The 15890-nt window shown below is 55.0% G+C and overlaps 2 protein-coding genes across 8 annotated transcripts in view; both read right to left on the bottom strand.

Moving 5' to 3' along the window:
• MEGF8 (multiple EGF like domains 8) overlaps positions 1–4070 on the bottom strand; it is a 41170-nt gene extending 37100 nt beyond the window's left edge. Inside the window, exon 1 of one of the 3 annotated variants that reach the window (XM_005655874.4) lies at positions 3689–4070. In XM_005655874.4, the coding sequence (XP_005655931.1) occupies positions 3689–3875 (187 nt within the window). In that variant the 5' untranslated portion in view covers positions 3876–4070. Of the gene's footprint in view, positions 1–1051; positions 1159–3688 lie in introns of those variants that run through there. The other 2 variants (XM_084960888.1, XM_084960887.1) reach the window with 2 other exon arrangements.
• A 991-nt stretch (positions 4071–5061) lies between these two features.
• On the bottom strand, positions 5062–13565 carry TMEM145 (transmembrane protein 145). 5 transcript variants are annotated; one of them, XR_014806268.1, is made up of 16 exons: positions 13406–13565; positions 12568–12642; positions 12376–12453; positions 12201–12287; positions 12015–12116; positions 11831–11915; positions 11653–11724; positions 11466–11534; positions 11098–11178; positions 10933–11011; positions 10693–10786; positions 9528–9700; positions 8544–8664; positions 7371–7442; positions 6301–6507; positions 5062–5830 (listed from the first exon to the last, which is right to left on the bottom strand). XR_014806268.1 is itself a non-coding variant. In XM_084961057.1 (15 exons), exons 1-15 carry the CDS (start codon positions 13523–13525, stop codon positions 5293–5295), a joined length of 1524 nt encoding a protein of 507 aa, XP_084817183.1. In that variant the 5' UTR covers positions 13526–13565; the 3' UTR covers positions 5062–5292. The 5 variants fall into 5 exon arrangements, 3 of the variants coding, with proteins under 3 accessions (XP_084817183.1, XP_020950086.1, XP_005655933.1); XR_014806267.1 differs by having other exon boundaries at positions 6301–7442; XM_084961057.1 differs by lacking the exon at positions 7371–7442 and having other exon boundaries at positions 5062–5373.
• Between the last annotated feature and the right edge of the window lie 2325 nt (positions 13566–15890).

The following is a 15890-nucleotide window of genomic DNA, read 5'->3' on the forward strand; positions in this document are numbered from 1 at the left end:
GAGCACAGTCTCCCTTCTGGCCAGCAAACTTCCCCACCTTCTCCAGGAAGCCTTCCCTGATCCCTGGCTGGGTTACGTGCCCCTCTAGGTTCTCACTTTCTAATATAACCTTCATTCCTCTGGGTCAGGGTCATCTGTGTTCGGGTCTGTCTCCCCTGCAGCCTAGGATGCCCTTACAGCAAGGCCTGAGCCTACTCATCCTGGGGTCCCTCCCAACACTGCCCAGCACAGGGCCTAGGGTTGAGCAAGGCCTCAGGAAATACTGGATGACAGAGGGAAGAAATGCACAAAAGACAGAATACTGAGTTGGCAGTTCTCCCTCGGGCTCTGGCCAGAGCCCCAGAGAACATTGCACATAGACCCTGAGCTGTGGTCTGGGGAACCCAGAAGAACCATTCAGCCAAGCCAGGGAACCAGACCTCCCAGAATGTTACCAGCCTTGACCAAACTATAAAGTTCTGTTCCTAGAATCACAACAGGCACATCTTTGTCAAGTGCCTCCCAGAGAGTGGCTCACCATCTGCCTTCCCCAAGTTCCTCCCCAAGTTCAAGTCCTCCTGTTTCTACCTGGCCTAACCCTCAGGCCATCCTGGATACATATCCAATCCCAAATGCCCTCGATTTACAAAAGCATAATGCCTCTCATTCACAAGGCTGTTATAAGGACTAGGTACAATGAAGTGTGAACATGGTACAAAACTAAGTGGGTCGGGGGCTTATATTTCTAATAGATGTGATAACACGTTGGTTCTTAGAGGTGAAGAGCATTGAGAAGGATGGGGAAGCAGTTGCCGCTGTGGCGCAACGGTATCAGCGGTGTCTTGGTAGCGCTGGGACATGGATTCAATCCCAGGCCCAGCAAAGTGGGTTAAGGATCCAGCATTGCTACAGCTGTGGCATAGGTCGAGACTGCTACTCGGATTTGAACCCTGGCCTGGGAACTCCATGTGCCGCAGGGCAGCCAAAAAAGAAAAAAAAAAAAAGAAGAAGAAGAAGGAGGAGGATGGACGATCAAGGCGGGGGCCCAGAAGTCTCCCAGACTCCTCCTTACCCCAACATCCAGCCAATGGTCCCCAAGTCTCACTGGTGAAAAACACTTCACAAATCTCTCAGGGCTCTCATTCTTAGTTCCTGCCTCAGTTCAGAACTCATCCTCTCCTGCAAGACTAACACACCAAGTCTCCAGCCACCCCCCACCCCAGTCCGAAAGCGATGCCCCCCTTCTGCTCAAAATTCCCTTTTGGCTCCCCATCAACCCCAAGATAAAAGCCAAGCTGCTCAGCATGACATTCAAGGCCTTTCTTCCCCTGCTTCTGGCACCTTCCTCACCCCCCCAGCCAACAGTTCAGCCAGACCAGACAAGCCTAGACATAGCTCCTGAGACACACCAAGACCCTCTTTTGTCTTCATAGAGGCTGCTCCCATTTTTTAACCCAGGAAAACTCCTGTGCATGTTTCAGAACCCTGCTCCGGTGGCTTCTCCTCTTGTGACCCCCAACAGAGTCTTCTCACTCCCCTAGACCTGTCTAACCTCCTGGTCCTGCACCTTCTGTGTCTCAGCCCTGAGCACACTGGAGGCTGAACATCTGTGTTCAGCCTTACTATCTCCAACCAGGCTGGAGCTCTCCAAGGCCGGAGAATGACTGATACCCCCTAACACATACACATATTTCCCATTCTCTTCTGAACCCCAAGAGGAATGGCCCCCAAGCTGGGGACAAATACACTCATCCCCAAGAAACATGCTTCATCCACACCCCACATAACAGCCATAGAGAATATTTAAAACATAAATTAGGAGTTCCCGTCGTGGTGCAGTGGTTAACGAATCTGACTAGGAACCATGAGGTGGCGGGTTCGGTCCCTTCCCTTGCTCAGTGGGTTAACGATCCGGCGTTGCTGTGAGCTGTGGTGTAGTTGCAGACGCGGCTCAGATCCCGCGTTGCTGTGGCTCTGGTGTAGGCTGGTGGCTACAGCTCCGATTCGACCCCTAGCCTGGGAACCTCCATATGCCGCGGGAGCAGCCCAAAGAAATAGCAAAAAGACAAAAAAAAAACAAAACAAAACAAAAAAAAACAAACATAAATTAGAGCACATCCTTCCCCTGCTCAAAACCTTCCATAGAGCCCCAGTGCCCCCTGATAAAGTCCAAGCTCCGCATCCTGCAAAGGGAGGTGCCCCACAATCCGGGGCCATCACACCTCTGGCCTTTACCCAGGACCTCCTGGGGACTCCCACATCTCTCGGAGGCCAGCTCCTCATCTGCTGCCAAGGGAAGCCCTCCTGGACTTCTCCAGCCACTGTCTTGGATTTCTCTTTTGCCTCCTTATTGCCCTCAGGACACAGCTCAAAAATCACCAGGTCCTACACCGTCTGGTTCCTCCTAACCCTCCAGTCTCTGCCTCATTGGATTCTGTATTCTAGCATAGATTTTGAGTTCCTCAAAAGCAGCATATCCTCCAGCTTCCAGGCCTTTGCACGGGCTACTCTCACCTGAAATGCCCTTTTGCTCTCTCCTACACATGCCTCTGGCCTCAGCTATAGCCCAGAGTAAGTCTGACGTCATCTCTGGGCTTCCCACCCAGTCCCTGGGGTGTGCTTGTTTCCCCCACTGGACTGGGAACCCGAGGTTAGGGATGGGGCCTTAGCACAGGCTGTTTCCTCTTCCTGGAGCACATCTCTCCTCCTCCTGGCTGATCCCTTAGGTCTCAGCTCCCCATCAACTCCAAGAAGCCTTCTCTGCTCTCGCCCACCCCACAGGTCAGACACCTTCTCTGGGCTCCCCCAAGACTGTGGGTTTCCTCCATCACAGCCCCAACCACTCCAGGCTGCCATTGTTTTGTTCAACCTCAGGCTAGGGATTGAATCGGAGCTATAGCCACCAGCCTATGCCAGAGCCACAGCACTGCACCATCCAAGCCACGTCTGCAATTTACACCACAGCTCACAGTAACGCTGGATCTTTAACCCACTGAGCAAGGCCAGGGATGGAACCAGCGTCCTCATGGATGCTCAGTCGTTAACTGCTGACCACTACGGGACCTCCATGCCACTGTTTATTAGCGTGTTTGTCTCTCCCACTGGATTCCAAGCCCCAAGTCATCAGGGATTGCTGGGGCTGTGTCTCTTGCTATATCCCAGTGGCAAAGACAATGTCTGGCACATGAATGACTGGGAAAAAAAAATGCTTGTAAGTACTTTAAAAAGAACCACATTCATAATCTTAAGACTATTTATTGAGCATTTACTGTTTGTGCCAGGCACGGTAAATACCCGTTCTTTTTTAATTCCAACAGCCCTATGAGGTGAGTACTATTACTGGCCCCACTTGCAGGGAGGGAAAGCCGAACCTTAGACAAAAAAAGCTGTTTGCCCAAATTCAAAAAGCTACTAAGAAGCAGAACCCAAATTCCAATGAAGCCAGGTGGTTGGGCTCAGAGCCTGAGTTTCTAACAGTTAGTTACTCACAATACCCCTCACTGATGCTCCTGACTTGGGCATCTGGATCTGAGTGCAACTCCCCCACCAGACTTCAAGGCCTTCCAGGGCAGGGCCCAGGTTGGCTGCATTTCAGAGCAAAGGGGCTGGACCAGACCCGGGCTCTGGGAACGTGGGGAGTGGATGAACGAGTGCACAAATGAACGAATTAGCGCATGAGTGAGTGTGTGACCCACTCGGCCCCACTCACCCTCGATGAGCCACTCGCAATTGCCATTGACGCTGTAGTTGCCCGCACCATCTGTCACGAAGCCTGGAGCCTCCCGCAGCACTTGCCGCTGCCCCTTGCAGTCCCCTGCCTGGGCCCCAAGGAACAGTGGCCCCAGCGCGGCCAAAGATAGAGCCAGCGCAGCCGCCAGAGCCCGGCCCAGGGCCATCGCCTCCTCCCTCCAGCACTGACCCTTACAGACGGGATGCGTGGTGAAGACCTGGAGAGGGCCCTCCACCCGGCTTGAGGCCCTGAAAATGCGACCTCTATAGATGGTACATTGCCTTGTAGACCAGGGAGGTCCAGAAGTCGCTGTCCCCGCGAAGGGAACCGCCGCTGCTGACCGGCTCTGAATGCCGAGGGCTGGGCCCTATAGACCCATGGAAAACCCTGTCAGTGAGGTCGTAATAGACCTGGCAGACCCCTAGGGACCTTGGGAGTCCCTTATAGACACGGGCCCCCATAGACTGGCTAACCCCATAAATGGTGTCCTGCAGTTACAGTCGCGGGCCGCTGCAAGCCGAAACGGACCTTAGAGCCCGGTGGGTCCCCAGGGGGCGATGGGCTCTACAGCCTGGCAGAGGCCTACGTAAAGTGTGCAGGCCGGGCCAGGCCTGGCCCAAATGGTCCAGAAAAGACCCCTCCAGCCAGGGACGGGGCGCGAGCGGGTGCCCGGAGCCGAGCCGGTCTTCAGGGGCTCAGGCCTGGACCCCATAGACAAACTCCCTTGCTCACCCACCCGCGCCTCCCTTCGAAGCCGGATGAGTCAGGTCAGAGAGACGAGGGGACGCTCGGGCCAGAGCGGCCGCGGGAAGACCCGCTAAGAGGGCGAGGGGGCGGGGCCCGAGAGGCCGCTGTGGGAGAGAGAACGAAGAGGAGGCGAGAAGTCGCCGAGAAGCAGGTCAGAGCGGCCCTGGGAGGACTGCGGTGCCCCCAACCCCACCCCTCCACAAAGGGAGACTTCCGGAAACTTCCCCGCCCATTTGTTCCTAGACGCATGCGCAGCAATGACCTACTTGGCCGACGGAAAGTGAGACTTATACATGCGCAGTGCTGAAATCGTAACCCGAACTCTTGTCGCAGGTAGCTGAGTGAAGCATCCGCCACTGGGGGGCGCATCTACCTCTGACTCGGGAAGAAAAGGTAAAAATAAGCCAAACGTAAGAGAGAGGACTCTGCTAGTTGATGATTCATATCTTCAGTGCTCCCAGATTCTAGGGCAACAAAAGGTCATGTTATGCAAGCCCATCCTAAAATACCATTTCTCAGATGGGCACACTGAGGTCCTGAGCCTGAAACAGTTCTTGCTCAGCCCTGTCTCTGAGCACTATCAAAATGTAAAAGAGGCCATCATATAGATAAAAACAAAGAATCTTCTTTATTTTGGCAAGAAGGGGAAAAAGTCTTTCTGCCAGGGACCTGAGGGAGGGCCTCTGGGATGGAGATAGGGTGGAAAGAGTAGGGGTCCAAGGTCACAGAGATGGAGACTAGCTTCACAATATCCGTCCTGGGAGCAGTGGCTTGGGGTCGTGGAGTCCTGGAGAATCACAGGCAGGGTCCCTGGATCGTTCTGGGGTCCAGCAGGGTCAGAGGTCTCGTAGGGGGCCCGGGGGCCGGAGGTCACGGAACAGCGGGAGCCCAGAATCCGGTGCCGCTCGGGGCAGGGGCTAAGGGAGGGGACGGGGAGAGCGGCTCCCGCGGGACCGTTTGGCACAAGAGTCGGGGAAGGGGTGGGAGGATATTACGCACATGGGCGCGTTGGGTGGGGAGGTTTGGGATGGCCTGGATGGCAGAGCCCTGGGGCCGGGATAGAGTGGGGATCTGGAGCCCGGCCTGGGCCCGGCGCGCGGCCCATTGGGCAGGGGAGGGCAGGGGTGCTCAGACCGGGGGTGCATTGCCCCCGGCCGTGTGCATGCTGAAGTATTCGGTGAAGCCAGTGTGCGGCGCCGCTGTCTGAGGCACGAGCGGCTGGTAGGGCGGCGTCGGGCCATCCCAGATCGGGTCGACCGCCTTGGGGAACCGAGAGGGAGGGGGCGGGGAGGCCGCGCCCGGCTCGGCCATTGTCACCACGCGGCCCCTCGGGGCCGCCGCCGCCACCGCTGTCTCCTCCACCTGCTTCCCGGCCTGGGAGGGGGGTCAGGGTCAGAGGCCGTCCAGGACCCACGGGGGGCAGATGCGGCCCCGAAGGCCCGCCCCCCTCCCTCTGGATGACCCCCCCCCCAAGGTGTGAGCACAGGTGTTAGTCAGGGGCGCCTGGGCAGGGGGGCCAGGTACTCAAGGGGCGGCGTCGGGGTGCGGTGGGCGAACTCCGGCGGCGGCCGGGGAGGGTAGGGAGAACCGCGGAAGGCCGGCGGCGGGGGCACCGCGCGGGGCGTCTGAGGGGGCGTGCGCAACAGCGCCAGGACCCAGTCCGGCAGGGTGGGCGCAGGCGCCGGGGAACGGTCGCGGCGCGGCGTTGGGGCGCGGGGGGTGCGAAAAGCAGGGGGTGGGCTCAGGCGCCGGGGTATGGAGGGTGGTGGAGGGGCCGGGAGCGGGGTCAGGTACTCCAGGGGCGGCGCCAGCAGCTCCTCGGGCGCCGGGGGCGCGGGGCTTACAGAGGAGGCGGGCGGGGGGATGGAGAAGAGCTCCGTGAAGTTGGGCACCGAGTCGCTGATGAACGTCACGTTCCCATAGACGTGCTGCGGGAAGGCCTTGTCTGCTGATTGGCTCCCTCCCGGGCCCGGGGCTCCGGCTGAGGCGATCTGCGACGTGCGCACGTGGTACGGGAAGTTCTTGTTGGCCGCCGAAGGGCGTGTCATGATCTGGGGCCAAGGGCAGGCGGAGTTTGGAGAAGGGCTATCCAGGCCTAGTGCTGCCTCCCTAAACATGGGGCCCTAAGGATTCCCCTTCACTTGATGTACACCATACCCCGCGTCCCTGCCCGTCAGCTGGATTAGGCCCCTCCTCTGGGCTCTCACAGTGCCCTGGGTTCTAACCTGCCTGGTCCATCACAGCTCATTACTCTGTGGGTGCTTCCTCCATCAGAGCCCTGAGATATCCCTGACTGGTTAAGCATCAGCAATCTACGCTGTCCAATATGATAGCTACTATTATATGTGGCTATTTAAATTTAAAATAATCAAAAATAAACTAAAAATTTGATTTCTCAGTCACACTAACTACAATTAAGTGCTTAAGAGCCACGTGTGGTTAGTAACTATTGTATGAGACAGCACAGATTGTAGAATATTTTCATACACACAAAGCGTTCAATTGGACAGCAACTGACAGACTCTAGAATGTTAGTTCCATGAGGGCATGGAACTTGACTCTTCTGTTCCCTGCTGAACCCCCAGTACCTTCTAGAACAGTGCCTGGCATATATAAGCTCTTAATAAAATACTGGTTGAATGTGGAGACGTCTCCCCAATTAGTCTGGCGGGCAACAGGGCAGGGACTGGATGTGATCCTAGCACTGCACACAGGAGCCCAGCACGGCCCCTCTAAGGTTATTGCTGAATAAGTGAACAAGGAGCTAAAACCAAAGAGTGGTGGAATCCCAGAGGTGGAGCTGTGCTAACGTGAGCATTTTTAGGATGGAAACCGGCTGAAGGTGAAGTATAGCAGAAAGGGCACTGCACTGGTGTTCTGAGCCTGCACCCCACCCCCCAGCCCCACAGCTCACTGAGTATGGGATCTGGGGCACGTTGATTAAACTCCCTGAGCCTCACTGCAGAAAAGGGGTTGCAGTGCCACCCTGGAAAGATGAAAAGAGGGCGGAAATGAAAACCGCTGGTGCAAAACCTGGCACGTGGTGGGTTCTCAGCATTTCTCCTCTCTCTATCCCTTTCTGACTTCCTGCAGAGCCTCAAGAGGGACTGTCCCAGGAAGGTGAGTCTGTATCTAAGTCAGGTTCTAGAGGAGAACATGGGAGACCTGGCCCCATCCCCCAGTGGCTGAGTATATCTGTACAAAGAGTACGTGGTAGACCTTTCAAGAGTCAGGAGCTGGGGCCCTCAGCAAAGCCTGTTTCCCTGTCTGACTCCCTCTTATGCCAGGTCTTTGGTCCATTAGAAGACTGAGTTCAAAGTTCCCACATACCCCCCACCCTCCTTGCCACCAAAGGCCATGGAACCCTGTCAGGTCACCCCCTTTCTGGGCCTTAGTTTCCCTTCTCTGTATAATGGTTTCAATGACTGTTATCCATCCTGCCCTGGGGTTGCTCTGCCAATTAAACAAGAGGACAGAAATAAATGCATATGGGTGTTCCCAGCATGACATAAAGGCTGGTTTGAGACAGGTACCCACTGAATGGCTAATGGCTGGATGGATAGATGGATCAATGAATGAACAGAACTGTCACCCAGAAGGCCAGACAGAATGTAAATCAGGGCAAAGAAGGGTACTCCCTGCTGCGATTCAGATCTGGGCCCCTAGAGCCCCAGCCTGACCCACCCCAGCTTCTTCTTCCTGTGATGGAGCAGCAGAGATAGGAGAACATGGGGCAGGGGAGCAGAGGAATAGAAACCAAGGGGCTTAGGGAAGGCAGTGGGAATACCAGAGGGAAAAGTAAGAGCCTGGGGACTCGGGGTCAGGAATAGGAGTGGTGAAGAAAGAGGGTGGGGTTGGGGAAGAGGCCAGGACACAAAAGTGGGAGAGAGAAATAGAAGAGAGTCAACGCTGGGGCATATGGTGGAATAGCTTGCGGGAACCCAGCAGGCTCTCAGTAAGTGTCTGTTGAATGACTAAAGGGATGAACTGAAGGAAATGGACCAAGAGCTCAGGATAGAAGGTTTAGGCAGCTCAGGGGTGGGGATCCTCATGTGTTTTCCACCCCCACCTGGATGCCCAGCCTCACCAGGAACACGCCATGGGCATACAAATGGATCCCCAGCTGAATGCCATTGACGATCTTCTCCCGGGCCCACTTTGGGATCCCAAAGTTGGCAATCAGGGCCATGACTGGAACTGCAAAGAACCTGAAGAGGAAGTATTAGGTTGTTAGAGACACTGTCCCTGCCTTCCTCCCCACCCTATGGCCCCAAATCCCTTCCTGTGCACACACACAGACACCAAATGGATCCCAAACTGGAGGGAAGCTAGGTATGACCTTCAGAAGCTGGAGGTTAAAAGGAGACAGGAATCCCACTGGCCTGGGAAATTTGGAGGGGGCAAGAAATAGGTTGAACTCAACTAGGTTCTACCCTACGGGAAATCCTGGCACCTGACAGGAAATCAACAGATGTTTGATGAATGAATTAACATATGATAATAACAATTAAGGGCTTAACTGCTTGCCAGACCTGTTTCTAAGCCATTTCACATATAAACACTTATCTAAATCTCATAGTGACTCTATGACACAGGTGCAACTTCCATCCCCATTAAACAGGTGAGAAAACTGAGGCAGAGAGAATTTAATTGACTTGTGTAAGGTTTAGAAATGGGATCTAAACCCAAGCAATCTGGCCTAGGTTCTACCTACTTCACTGCTATGTTACGTTGAATGAAAAAAATTACAACTAGCTTTAATTGGACACTTGCTATGTGCCAGACTCGAAGCCCTCATATGTGGCACTGTGCATGCTCGAGATAAACCTCTGTGGGGTTTGAAGATACCCTTGACAATCTTTCTTTATGGGTAAGCCACCTGAGACACTCTTTTTTTTTTTTTTTTTTTCACTTTGGGAAAGTAATTTTTTTCCAGGAAGTTGCAGGCTCTGGTGACAGCTACCTAACTTGAAAGCCCATCTGCCTCCCTGGGGAGGGACTGAGCTGGGGGACAGCCATTTCTGAGGAGCTGGGGAAGGCAAGGACAGGTTCGGGGCCCAGCACGTCTCACCAGAGGGTGTAGGCAGCAAAGAAGGGTACGTAAAAGGGCTGCTTCTCTGGGAAGTGGCGCAAGGAGACCAGCACGGCGTAGCAGAACCACACATAAGCCGCCACCTGCAGCCCGATGAGCCCGTATCCTGCTGGCGACTCATATGTGTACAGTACCTGGCCTGGGTCAAAGAACTGGACCCAAGGGAGAGGGTTTATCATAACCACGGCCTCCGGCCCTCCATGCAAAGACCCCAGGACCCACCCTGGGTACCCAGCAGGACAGAGGTACTTGGTCAGGACAGAAACAGCAAGAGAATAAGAGATGGAGATGAAAGCACAGAGAGGTGGAGAGAGGGTGAAAAAGATAGAAAGAGAAAATATCCACTACCATAGGGCTAAATACCACCATGTGTAAGCTTTTCCATTTGCATCAAGTTAATGAAGCAAGTCTTTTTTTTTTTTTTTTTGTCTTTTGTTTTTTGGGGGCCTCATTTGCAGCATATGGAAGTTCTCAGGCTAGGGGTCCAATTAGAGCTACAGCCACTGCCTACGCCACAGCCACAGCAATGCCAGATCCAAACTGCGTCTGCGACCCACACTACAGCTCATGGCAAAGCCATATCCCTAACCCACTGAGCGAGGCCTGTGATCAAACCCGCAACCTCGGATTCGTTTCTGCTGCGCCACAACGGGAACTCCTGAAGCAGGTCTTATTATCACCCACTTCACAGAAGGGGAAACTGAGGCTAAGCAGGGAGGTTTTAGCCAAAGCCAAGGTGATATAAAGCCTTAGAGAAATTCCCTGGGGTAGGTGAGACCCTCCTAATTTTACAGAAGAGGAAATAGACCCAGAGTGAGGGGCCATCAGTCAAGGTTAGGCAGCTGGGAAGTGGGAGGGCCAGAGTGGAATCCCAGCCTTTGTGACTCCTGAATTTAGTCATGACATTGAGCATGAATGTGACAGACAGTGAGAGATGGAGGAGGAAGAAAGCTACTTGGAGATGGTGAAGAGGGGAGGAATGCACTTAGGGAGATGGGAAGGCAGAAAGCCACGGAGTTGGAGAGAGAGAGCCTGGAAGAGAGCCATGCGGGGAAGGGCTAGCAGACAGGTAGAAAAGGCCACCAAAAGCTTTGAGGGGTGGGGCGGATGGGGCAGAGCCTGAGCAGTGGCCGGCGGGGCTCACCTCAGCCTCGTAGATGAGCAGCACCACATGGGTGAGAGTGTACAGGGTCATGTAGACAGACAACTTCACTGAGCCCGAGTGGCTGATGCGGCCCCTGGCGGCAGGCCATGAGGGGGGACAGCAGGAGTGGGGCTGTCAGAGAGGAGGGGGCAGCTACCCCCCAACCCAACCTTCACCCTGCTCCCTAGCCCAGCCACACACACACGCCCCCATTGCTCCCTCCCGCCCCAGCCTGGGCACCGGGTCACTGTGAATCCCTTCCCCAGAAGGATGAGCATCAGCAGGAAGATGAGGAAGCTGGAGGAGAAGAGCAGCTTGGCTGGTAGAAGGGAGAAGAGGGCAGCTCAGAACAGGGCTCAGCTTGGAGAAGAGCCCCAGCACCCTCCCGACCCACTTCATTCTCACCCACAATCTTCAGACTCTCGTTGCCAATGCCATCAGTGGCATACTGGCCCCAGTAGATGCAGAAAAACAGGAGGCTCAGGACTGAGGGGAGGATGGGCAGAGAGAGGAAAGGACAGAAACCAGGCTTAGGGCATCACTGTTCCCCAGCACTGTGATCCAGATGACCAGAACCTTCCTTCATCCCCATCAGGACTCTAGACCATTTATTCCCACTGACCTGCTAGGAGACTCTGGAGTCCAGCCCCCCCGCCCCACCTCCCTCAGACCCAGGAGTCCACCGCCCAGCCTCTCCTTTCTTATGCCCAGGTATTTGAGCCCTAAATCCCTCCTCTCACAGAACTCAGAAGGTAGGATCCTCTACACCTCACCCTCCACTCCTGCTGCAGCCATGAACATTTTATAAGTTGTGTGGAGCAATTGACGACCTTTCAGCAAATCTAGAAGGAGGAAAGGGGAAGGCTGTTCACAGAGAGAGTAGCCATCTCTCCAATCCTGTTCCCCCTCCCCCATGTTTCCTACCTCCCCCAGCCCACCCCCACCATGTGCTGGACTCACATCCAAAGTAGCAGGAGAGGAAGAAGATGAGGATGAAGATGAGGAGGAAAGTCACGTCTGTCTCCAGGATCCCTGCCAATGTGGTAGGAGGAGGAAACTGTTCAGTCAAGCTGGGTGCCCCTCAACAGGTTCCCCTGCTCTGGGCTCCCACAAAGATCCGGGGTCCCCACACACTCACCAAACTCATCGGCAGAAAAATGCCGTGTCCAGAAGGACTTGCCGTTGGTGAGGACCATCTCATACTCCAGCTGCAGTCCATCTCCCTGTGGGGGGTGTGGAGGCCTAAGGGGGGCCCTGGGCAAGGAGGGGATCGGCAGGAAGGCAAGGAGGAGAAGGCCCTGGTGGCCGGTCCAGACCCTTACCCCACACTTGCTGAGGGCGATGTACCACCACCTTTCACGCACTGAGCGGAAGCTTCGGCCACTAGAGCAGCTCAGGTAGCGAGTTCCCTCCTCTGACACCACCTGGGGAGAAGCAAGAAGGCTGAAGCCTGCCTGCATTTCTGCCTGGCTGGACCTTCAGCACCTGTCCACTGGCTGGGCCCATACCTGACAGCCTGACCAGGCATACTGGGTGGTGAGGTTGATGACCTGGTTGTTCTCTGGCCTGATCACTGACTCCTTGGCCAGGCAGTCCTGGGGGAGGCAGGGACGTGGTTACTCCTTGGCCAGCTTCAACCTTATTCCCCCACCCCCACCCCCACCCCCTCCTCACAGACTTCACCTTATCCCCTGCCTTGTACACGGCCGGCCACTGCGATGGGTCATCGAAATAGAGGAGGATGTTCTGACAGCACTTGGCCTGCAGACCCAGAGATGTGGGGGTTGGGGGAGCGCAGGGAGCTGGATGGCCCCTGCCTTGGGAGGCCAAGGGAGTATCCAGCTTCAGCATGGCTAAGGTTTGGGGAAGGCTCACCTCAGGGTATCGGAAACGGAAGTCCAGTCGGCCGTAATCCGAGAGGAAGCAAAATCTCGTCAGGAACACCCAGTCCTGGAAAAGGGGCCCACTCAGAGCCTCTTCGGAGTCCTTTAAGAACTCTCCTCCACTCCACAGACCCCCAACTTTCCTTCCTTCCCCTGGACCACCTGGCTTCCCAAGCCTAAGGGCACCAAGTTGCCTCCAAAATTCTTCTATAATCATTTCGCCTTGGTTCCCTGCCTCACAGATGTCCCCCGCCCGAGTTTATTTCCCTCTGTTCAAACACTCCTCCCATTTCCCAGACACCTGAGAAAGACCCTGAACAGCCAGATCCCCATCCTGGCGACTTTCTGTCCCAGACACCATCCCACTGGCACCCCCCGAATTGTGCACACACACGTACACACACACACACACACACACACACACACACACACACACACACACCCCACGATCAGGTATTGGGGAGTGTTCTAAACGGCCCTCTCCTGGTCCGGAACAGGACTGTGAAGGCTCTCTGCGGAGTGAAAAGTGCTGTCCCTTCAGCACCACCTCGGCATTCCCCCACCCCCACCCCAAACTCCAACTCTCCCAACCCGGCCCCCCTCCTCGCCCAGCTCTGACCTCAATGTCCCTCCTACAATCCTTGAGTCCCCTCGCCACCCCATAGCTCCCCTCAGCCTCAGACGCAGACCCGCAGAGCCCCTGACCCCACCTCCCCACCGCCGCAGGTTCCAGAGACCGCCCGGGAGGGGCGGCAAGGCACCTCCCCCCTTCCCTCCCTCCCGTCCCCCGGGGGCTCGGGGGGTGGCTGGGGAGGGCCCGGCGCGCTTACCTCCTTGGAGCTGAGGTTGCCCCGCACGTACTTGGCCCGGGCGCGGGGGGGCAGCGGCAGCAGCAGGAGCAGCAGCGACGGCAGCAGGCGGCGCAGAGCGGGCGCGCGCGGGGGCTCCATTCCACCCGCTCTGGCCCCGGCCCTGGCTCCGCTCCGGCTCCCGCTCCAGCCTGGCGACGGCGGCGAGAGCGCGCGGGCCGGCTGGCGCGCGCCCTCGATTAAAGGGGCCGCCGGACGCTGCGGTCTCTGCCCCCTCCTCCCGGATGGCTAGGGCTGGCACCTTCCCAATTCCCATGTAAGGAGACGCCCCTTTCCCTCCTCTCCAGCCCTTCGCAGCCCCAGTTCTCCTCACTGGGAGTCTCCTCGATACCTCTGGCTCCCCGTGTCCTAAAATGAACTCACATTCCACCACCCCAAGCCTCCTCCTCCAGACAGCCATCTCGGGATGGCCTACAACTCCAGCTCTGTCCTGACCTCCCTTCAGTTTAGTCCCCAAACTGCTCTTTGCCCATCCCTGCCCCATGACAGCCATCTCCAGCTGTGTTCATTCCAGATCCATGTACTCTTGTGAAGTGCCTACAGAGACACAGAAGTAGAGTGGGCAAATCTCTTGTTCAACAACTCAGAGGTGGCAGAGTCCTCAGCCACAACTGCTACACCCTGTTGCCTGACACTGTCCTGTCACTACTTACCAAGGTGTGAAATCAGTTGCTGTGAGGCAGAGGAGGTGGTGTTGTGAGAAACCCTCAAGCAGACTCTGAGATCAATTGTTTGGGTTCAGACCCCAGTATTGCCACTTTCTCCCTAAGACCTCAGCCAAGTCAGAGCCCTATGACCTCCCAGTCCAGTCCTCTATGCCTTGGTACTGACCTTATGGTTCCTGGAGGCTGGGGGGGGGCCTGGAAAAGCTTGACAGGTACAGTCCAAGCCCCTCAGCTTCATTTTCCTAATCAGATTGCAACAAATTTTTAGCTTCAACCTCCTCTTCCACTATAGAAAACCTGCTGCTCCTCGAAATACCATTTTTAAAAATTTTCTAAGCATAGAGATCAAGCAGGAAACATGCACATGAAACACTTTCAATGGAGAGTGTGGGCACCATGAAAAAGGGGGCCTCTGTTACTTGGCTTAAGCCAGTTGTTGCCAGGACAGATAGTAGGTCTACTGGAAAGTCCTTGTCTTTTTTCTTTTTCTTTTTTTTAATCTTTTGTCCTTTCTAGGGCTGCACCCGTGGCATATGTACGTTCCCAGACTAGGGGTCTAATCCGAGCTGTTGCTGACAGCCTATACCAGAGCCACAGCAACGCCAGATCCTTAACCCACTGAGCGAGGCCAGGGATCGAACCCACAACCTCATGGTTCCTAGTCGGATTCGTTTCTGCTGTGCTACAACGGGAACTCCTCTTTTTTCTTTTTCTTTCCTTTTTTTTTTTTGAGAGAGAAGCCAGAATTTTTTCTTTCCAAGCAAACCGCCTGATTTGTAACAGTAAGCAATTGATTCAAAAGTTTAAAATATATTTTGACCAGGTGTTCCCGTTGTGGTGCATTGGAAATGAATCCGACTAGGAACCATGAGGTTGCAGGTTCAATCCCGGGCCTCACTCAGTGGGTTAAGGATCCAGCATTGCTGTGAGCTGTGGTGTAGGTCACAGACACGGCTTGGATCTGGCGTTGCTGTGGCTGTGGTATAGGCCGGCAGCTGTAGCTCTAATTGGACCCCTAGCCTAGGAACCTCCATATGCCACAGGTGTGGCCCTAAAGACAAAAAGACAAAGTATGTATATGTATGTATGTGTATATATACATATACACACACACACACACACACACATATATATTTTGACCAAAGGAAAAAGAAATCTGTGGACCATATCCAAGCCTCATCTGTCATTTCTGCCCTGATTCTGTACACACACTATTCCTGTGCCCACCAGACCAGAAAGGCTCTCAAAGGCCGGGCCCAGATGTGACTAACTCTAGGTCCCAGCATGGCCTAGAGATGCAGGGTGAATAAAAGGGCCACATCCCCTATCTGTTCTCCGCCAGGCCTTGCACATGCTGTTCCGTAGAAGAGCATTTCTAGTATTGCCTGAACTATTCTTTTCCTCCTCTACCAGCAAGTTTCTATCAGACTCAAAAAACATTGGGAATTCCCGTCATGGCTCAGTGGTTAATGAATCCAACTAGGAACTATGAAGTTGCGGGTTCAATCCCTGGCCTTGCTCAGTGGGTTAAGGATCCAGCGTTGCCATGAGCTGTGGTGTAGATCACAGGCGTGGCTTGGATCTGGCGTTACTGTGGTTCTGGTGTAGGCCAGTGGCTACAGCGCCAATTAGACCCCTAGCCTGGAAACTTCCATATGCCACGGGTGGGGCCCTAAAAAGACAAAAGACCAAAAAAAAAGACCATGGAGTTCCCTGGAGGCCCACAAAGTTCAAGATCCAGTGTTGTCACTGCTGTGGCTTGGGTCAAAACTGTGGCATGG

This window comes from Sus scrofa, chromosome 6, assembly GCF_054392235.1.
Source record: "Sus scrofa isolate SSC_HxYL_T2T_F1_AM1 chromosome 6, Sscrofa_HxYL_maternal_Yorkshire_Landrace_v2.0, whole genome shotgun sequence".
Lineage (NCBI taxonomy): Eukaryota > Metazoa > Chordata > Mammalia > Artiodactyla > Suidae > Sus > Sus scrofa.